The sequence below is a fragment of the Microtus ochrogaster genome, linkage group LG1 (genome assembly GCF_000317375.1).
Source record: "Microtus ochrogaster isolate Prairie Vole_2 linkage group LG1, MicOch1.0, whole genome shotgun sequence".
Taxonomy (NCBI): domain Eukaryota; kingdom Metazoa; phylum Chordata; class Mammalia; order Rodentia; family Cricetidae; genus Microtus; species Microtus ochrogaster.
In genome coordinates this window covers 2,711,763-2,719,089 of record NC_022027.1, presented here as the reverse complement: position 1 = coordinate 2,719,089, position 7,327 = coordinate 2,711,763, and the positions used below count along the sequence as shown (strand labels likewise).

The 7,327-nt window shown below is 57.1% G+C and overlaps 1 protein-coding gene across 1 annotated transcript in view; it reads right to left on the bottom strand.

Moving 5' to 3' along the window:
• The window catches only part of Creb3l3 (cAMP responsive element binding protein 3 like 3), an 8,664-nt gene extending 5,294 nt beyond the window's left edge, over positions 1 to 3,370 (bottom strand). The window contains exons 1-4 of the mRNA XM_005359009.3: positions 3,216 to 3,370; positions 2,577 to 2,708; positions 1,886 to 2,180; positions 553 to 656 (exon numbers count right to left, since the gene is read on the bottom strand). Of these exons, the coding sequence (XP_005359066.1) occupies positions 553 to 656; positions 1,886 to 2,180; positions 2,577 to 2,708; positions 3,216 to 3,242 (558 nt within the window). The 5' untranslated portion in view covers positions 3,243 to 3,370. The remainder of the gene's footprint in view (positions 1 to 552; positions 657 to 1,885; positions 2,181 to 2,576; positions 2,709 to 3,215) is intronic.
• Positions 3,371 to 7,327: the final 3,957 nt, after the last annotated feature.

Sequence of the window (7,327 nt, the reverse complement as noted above, 5' to 3'; positions counted from 1 at the left end):
GTGGGGCTCAGGGCTGGGAGTGGGGCTCAGGGCTGGGGGTGGGGCTCAGGGCTGGAGGTGGAGCTCAGGGCTGGGAGTGGGACTCAGGGCTGGGGGTGGGGCTCAGGGCTGGGAGTGGGGCTCAGGGCTGGGAGTGGGACTCAGGGCTGGGGGTGGGGCTCAGGGATGGGGTGGGGCTCAGGGCTGGAGGTAGAGCCCAGGGTTGAGGGAGGCCCAGGGTTGAGGGAGGCCCAGGGTTGGGGGTGGAGCCCAGAGCTGGGAAGGATCGTTTGATTGGCAGGTGCAGCGATCCTGCTTCATCACCAGTAAATGAATGTTGTCATCACTTCCAATAGTTTCTCTCCTAACCCTGTTTCCAGGCTCCTGAACTCACCGTGGCTTCCCCACCCCCTCTCCCTTTACTGGAGAGTATACCAGCCCGGGAGAGCAGACAGGACATTGCAGGACTGTCTGGGAGCAAGGTACACCCAGGTCCTCTCTGCCAGGTCCCAGGCTGTACGAGGCAGACAGGTGGGTGACCTGAGGCAATGGGGCGGGGGTGAGGGCGCCTACCAAGTCCCCACCGCCAGAGAGCAGCAGTTCCTTCACTGTGAGGTTGAATCTGGAAGACGAACCGGACTGCTCCTCCGGGTACAGTGCGTCTGTGCTCCACATGTCTACCAGAAGGAGAGGGACAGAGAGGACATCAGACCCTCAGTCTCGGTGCCCAGCCCCCAGCAAGTCCTGGATGGCAGCCTGAAAAAGCCTTTTTTTTCCATATTAAAACAGGGTCTCTCTGTGTAGCCCTGGCTGTCCAGGAACTAGCTCTTGTGGACCAGGCTGACCTCGAACTCACAGAGATCCGCCTGCCTCTGCCTTGCTCCCAAGTGCTGGGATTAGAGGTGTGCACCATCATGCCAGAGCCTGAAGGGGAGGGTACATGATCCCATGTCTCAGTTTCCCTCTGGTATAAGACGCAACACAAACTCAGTGTATGGATCTGGGTCATGGGGTCACAGAGACACAGGGTATTATAGGGGACTTACAGCCAGTACAACAAGGAGTGGCTGCCACTCAGGGGTACAGGACTGGGACAAGGTCCATGTCATATCTGGCCTGTCCCTCTTGATGGCCTACACGCCATAGGCATGCTATTGAACACCACAAATATTGTGGCAGTAAACTCTGGCTTCTGATCAGACAGAGCAGAGCTGTGTGACCCTAGGAAAGGAGCTTCACCTCTCTGAACCTAAACTTTATCAGGAACAAAGACTTAATGGGAGAAATGAGCACCTTGCAAATCTTCAGATACAGAGCTTGGAGATGTGATCAAGGTAGAACCCCGAGCCAGGCGGTGGTGGCGCACGCCTTTAATCCCAGCGCTCGGGAGGAGGAGGCAGGCAGATCTCTGTGAGTTTGAGGCCAGTCTGGTCTACAGAGCTAGTTCTAGGACAGGCTCTAAAGCTACAGAGAAACCCTGTGGAGGGGGGAGGGGGGAGTAGAACCCTGCCTAGTATCTCCCAGTGAAGGGCTGGGCCATGGTCAGAGGGTAGAGCCTAGCCAGTTGCAGCCCCGCGTCCTCTTGCTGGCTAGGGGTGCTGATCGATGTCTGGAAGTCAATCATTGATCTGTAGGGGTGGCCTCTTATAAGCTGTCCTTCAGGGCAGAACCCTCGTCTGTGCCAGGGGCTCTGGACTCTCCCATGCTTTCACCGAGCACCCTGCCGTGTTAGCCACACTTGGACAAATCAAGATCCAGGCCACTCTCTGGCCTCCACCCTGGCTGCCTGCTGTCTGAGTCACCCGTGGGAGCTCATGGCACCGGACTGAGGCTGGTGACACCCTCATCTGTGAAATGGTCCCATGGTGTCCCCCACCCCAGAGGTGTTTCTCTGTCCCGTACTCACCCAAGTCAATAGCCACCGAGGACTCCAGGGCCTGAGTCCTGGCAGGTGCTGGACACGGGGCGCCGGGCAGGTAGGAGGAGCAGGGCCCCTTGCTGTGCCCGCTCAGATGACACCTGGCTGCAGTGTTAGCCTCTCCAAGGCTGCTAGGAGGAGGGGTGTCCTGGGGATCCGAGGGTAGATCCTCAGACAGTCCACTGTCACTCTCAGCAGGGGACCATATTGGGGAGCTGGGGTCAGAGTCTCCAGGTCCCAGGATGGAATTTAGGAAGTCATCAGAGTCAGAATGTGGTAGAACCTTATAGAAGGGAAGTGGATTGAGAGACACATGCTTATTCAGAGCGCTGTGTGAGTCTGGACAAAGCCCTGATTCTCCCTGTGCCTTAGGGACACTGCCATCCTTTCTCTCTGAGCGTCCGAGATGGAACAGCAGAGAGGTGACAAACAGGGAAAGACGCCTCTGAGTCCTGGGTTTGAATCTGAACTCAGTTCAAAGTTGGCTGTGTGACTCAGGGTGCACACCATGCCCTCTCTGAGCCTCCACCCTGACTCCCATTAGAAGGAACTTCTAACCACACATTAAAAGGTTGAATAAGAAGCTATGGGCTGCCCAGTGCAGGCCAGCAGGGCCACAGGCTTTGCCCCCCCACCAGCCCCGCACTGTAGCTGGAAGCGTTACCAAGGGGACCCTCACTTGCTCCTCCCCGGTGTGGTTCCAGGCCTCAGCCAGCTCTACATTTCTTAGAATACCATCCTGCTGGTCAAACAAGAGGTCTAGGAGTTCCAGACTGTCCAGAGGACCCATGCCACAGGCAGGGGACGCCATCTGAATGACGAGAGAGAGGGGGCAGGTCACACTGCATCCTTCATACACAGCATCCCACCTCCTGGGCTCCCGGCCCCTGAGCGGTCTTCATCTGCAAATCTGCCCCAAGGGCTGACAGAGTTGCGTCGGGATAGCCTGGAGCCTTTAAACAGCCACAGTAGCGGGAGGCTATGATCTGAGTTCTCAGGAAGCTGAGGCAGGAGAATGGCAGGAGGATCCAGGCCAGCCTGGGCTACCACTAGCAAGACTCAAAACAAAAACCAAGCAGACATATGAAATCTTGGGACTCGTATGGCTAGTGTGAAGCGGCCCACATTCAACTATAATTTAAAATTGTTAATATAGTTGTAAAAACTTCTGGAGGTTGGAGCCTGGATCAAACCTGTCCTGAATTCCCTGGGAGACTGAGGGGTCCCACTGCACCCCTCTCCAGCCGTCCTCCGGCCGGTGTGAGGGGACCCTGTCAGCCTGGGACCCTCCTCAGCTCACTCCCCCATGGCCCCTCACCTTTCCCGTCGCTATGTCTCCATCCATGTCCAGACCTGTGGCAGCCCCTTCCCGGGTCCCTGTCGCCGCCTCCTGCTCCTTTTGCAACGTCTCCACCCCCAAAGGATGCTGAAATACCGGGCCCGCCGCTCCCGGCCCAACCCTCGCTGCGACTGGGCGCCGGGGGTGACAGACAGGACCTCGGGCCGGTGGCGAGCGGCGGCGGGAGAGGGCGGGGACGGCCGTTATCATTCTGTTTTGTGCTTTTCCAGGGAGCAAAGAACAAAGTCTGGGACGGCGGGTCTGCGTGACCTCTCCCCTACTTACAGCCACTGCGTCTGTCTGGCCTCACCCGGTGCTGGGTCCGCAGCAAAACCCAGGGTTCTCGGTGGGTCGTGCCTGCCCCTGCGACAGAAGACAACATTACAGCCGCCACTTGGGCTGGGATTCTGTCCCCTCAAGAATGGTGACAACCCCTCACCTGCTGCGCGTCCTCCACTGTCCCACGTGGGTAATCAGTTCCTGTGGAAATCACCTGGCCTGCATGTATTTAGCCAACAAACATTTATACAGACTGCACTTTCCGGGCGGCAGGGCCTTTGCTCCTACGGGGCCGCCTGCCCTGTCGCGTGAGCAACTCTGTCACGTTGCTTCCTTGACCAACCTGAGCTCCCAGTCATTCTGCAGCTAAGGATGGCCTTGAACTCCTGATCCTTCTGCCCCCCACCTCTTGGGCTGACAGGTGTGTGGGTCGCCACACCTGGCTTCTGTAGGACTGGCAAACTCTCCACCAACGCCTTCACAGCCTTCAAAGGAAGTCCTGTCTGCGACATCCATCTGCTTCCTGCTTCCCTTCCATTTTCTGTCTCCCTTGAGCTGCAGCCCCCACCCCACCCTGCCCCGGCTCTCGCCACAGCAGGCGCCATTGGTGGCCAGGATAAACTCTATGGGTCATTGGTGGCCAGGATAAACTCTATGGGTCGTTGCTAGCTGCTGGTGTCCAGAGAAGGGTCGGTTGGTATACAGTTGATGCTCAATCCATGTTTGCTCACTGAACACCTCCTGTGTACCAGCAGCTGGTTTAGGCATGACCAATCCAGTCCGCGAGGGCCCGGACTGAGATGGGAAGAGAGATGAGTGACAGCCCTGTTATGGACTTGCTGAGCCCGAGAGACAAATGCCACCAAGAAACCAAAGGACTCATAGTAAGAAGCAAGGGACCCTGGAGTCCTGAATGGCAGACTGAGTTAGCTGAGGGGAGAGCGGCTGAAAGGTGCTTGCTGCTGAAGAGATCATCTGTGCAAAGGCCCTGGGGCAGGATAGAGGTGCAAGCTGAGGACCCTCCTGAGGAGGGGGGATGGCGGGATGGGAGGAGAGGGAAGAGGAGGGCAAGAAACTGCCCTCGAGATAACAATCTGGGATGGGGGCGTGAGTACTAAGCAATGGGTATCTGGGTGGTGATGGCGCAGGCCTTTAATCCCAGCACTCGGGAGGCAGAGGCAAGAGGATCTCTGTGAGTTCGAGGCCAGCCTGGTCTACAAAGGGAGTTCCAGGACAGGCTCCAAAGCTACAGAGAAACCCTGTCTCGAAAAACCAAAAATAAATAAATAAATAAACTAAGCAATGGGTAAACACACAGGCGACCGCTAACTGCTCCGGAAAACACACAGGCGACCGCTAACTGCTCCAGAAAACACACGGGCGACCGCTAACTGCTCCAGAAAGGCATAAAGCAGAAGGCTGAACCCCCAGGCACAGCTTGAGTGAAGAGGTCCAGGAGAATTCTCTGGGGAGGGACATTTGAGTTGAGGCCTGGAAAGAGAGGGTGGCAGAGCCAGAGTTAGCAGAGGGAGAGAGGAGGAAGTGAAGGGCCGGAAAGGACATGCAGGACTTTGAGGGTCACCAAGGAGTTTAGCATGGACTGAATCTAGCAGGAAGTTGTTGGAACCAGGGAGTGGATGAGATGCCAAGGGCAGCACCAGGAGAAATGGACTTTCTGGTGTCTACTTGGCAGGAACCTCAAGTGAGCGGAGGCCAGGGACGTGCTCTGTGCCCTGCAGGAGCCAGGATGTACCGCAGAGCACACAGACCTTCTGGATGGCACGACCACAGACCCCTTGGACTTGATTTTCTCACAGTCCCCAGGGGCCTGTGTGTTTGTCTCCTCGGGTTTGGTTTGGCCAGAAAGTGAGATCTCCAATGAATGACATTTAGTCGTCTGTTTGATGGGTTCTTGCCACACTGCTTCTGCCAGAGGATGAGGTCGATGTTCCCAGCTCCTCCAGAGGAGGAGACAGGAAGATTTTAAATGCAGGAGAGCCTGGCATGCTTGGGACTCGCCTTTAATCTCAGCACTCAGGAGGCAGAGGCAGGCGGATCCAGGACAGCCAGCGCTACACTGAGAAACCCTGTCTCAAAAAAAGAAAAAGAAAAACAAACTAATTAACTACAAAAAAAATTAAAGCAAAAAGAGAGCCTGGGGCATAGCGTGGCTCCAGAGCATACCCCTCCCCAGAATTCCCCACTGAGGGGCTGGGGGCGTGGCTGAGCTCTTCCCCATCCTACCCAGACACACAGCTCCGTGCCTAGTTCTGCAAAAGTTAGAGCCAGTAATTAATTAATTTGTAATTAACTAGGTTTGTCCTTTGCTGGCTACTTTATGAAAAGGTGTGTCTGTCAGAAACTCACAGCCGCCTTCTCGTGATGGTGACTCTCGGGGCTGTCTCCGTCCCTCCTTGGTCCTGCCGGGTGCTGGGTGTGTCAGGACAGACTGCACTGTACGACGGACAGTGGGCCTGACTCACCCTGGCCCCTGCTGCCTGGCCAGGCCACACCCAGGTCCACTGTCCTGGGCCAGTCGTCCTTGTGTGCTCACCTGAGCTTCCCACCTTTGCATCTGGGACCGCTGCTGGGGAGGATGGAGAGTCCAGGCCACCAAGACCCCCCTGCCCCTCCTCCTTCCCCTCCAGGACCCCCCGGCCCCTCCTCCTTCCCCTCCAGGTTCCCTCCTTGCTGAGTGTGAGTAACCCCCTTGTGATAGTGACAGGGGTGTGGCTGAGTGGCCACAGGGGACTCTGCTCTCTCTTGGGTAACTCTATCAGGCTTCATGGCTCCAGGAAGGCGTGTCGCGTCCCCCCCAACCCCCACTCTGCGGGAGCTCTGGCTCTTAATTTTATTCTACAAGCACTTTACCAGCTAAGTCATTCCTCTGACCCACGGGCCACTTCTGGGGACACAGAAGACTTAACTAAGAAATTGTTCCCCATTTCCCATGCCTGTAGATGACACAGATACCCCCAAAAGATTCATGGTAGAGCCAGCATCCCAGCACTCAGGAGGTGGAGGCACAGGGATCAGGGGTTTGAGGGATGACGGTGGGAGGCCTGGCCCTGTGGCTGTCACAGGCATGATCCTGTGCGAAGGCCCCGAGGCTCGAGGACCTCAGAGACCCGTGGGGTTGGAATGGGTGAGTTGGGGACAAAGTGCTGGAGAGGACAGGGTGGGCAGGTGACCAAGGGTCTGGTGCCAAGGACTACAGGATTGTAGAGGGGTCCTTCAGGGTCAGTCCCATGACGGGGAGACTCTCACTCCTCCTAGCTGAGAAGATGAAGGGGGTGGCCAGCTTCTGCCCAGGTCAGCGCCGCACAGGGGGAGCCTCAGGTCCACCTCCCAATCCACACCCTGCTGGCTCTGCTCCAGCCCCGCGGCACCTAGCTGCCCTCTGGTCAGCGATTGCTTCATGGCTGAGGGGTGAGAAGGCTACAGTGAACCCCGATGCCAGGCAAAGGGGGCCGCAGGGACCAGATGCTGACTCTCAGGTGCAGCTGGGCCCTGGTGCCGCAGGGGCGTGGGGCCACCTGGGGGTCGCCTGGCGGCTTACAGACGGGGCACACTTATGTTTGTTTGCAACAGGGACTCACTCCTCTTGCCTCAGCCTTCCAAGTGCTGGGGTGACAAACATGTGTCATGGCACCTACTAAGGTGAGATTGCGTTCAACACCACTTTAGAAGGACCTCATTTTGCTAGGTGGTGGTGGCACACGTCTTTAATCCCAGTTCTCGGGAGGCAGAGGCAGGCGGATCTCTGTGAGTTCGATGCCAGCCTGATCTACAGAGCTAGTTCCAGGACAGGC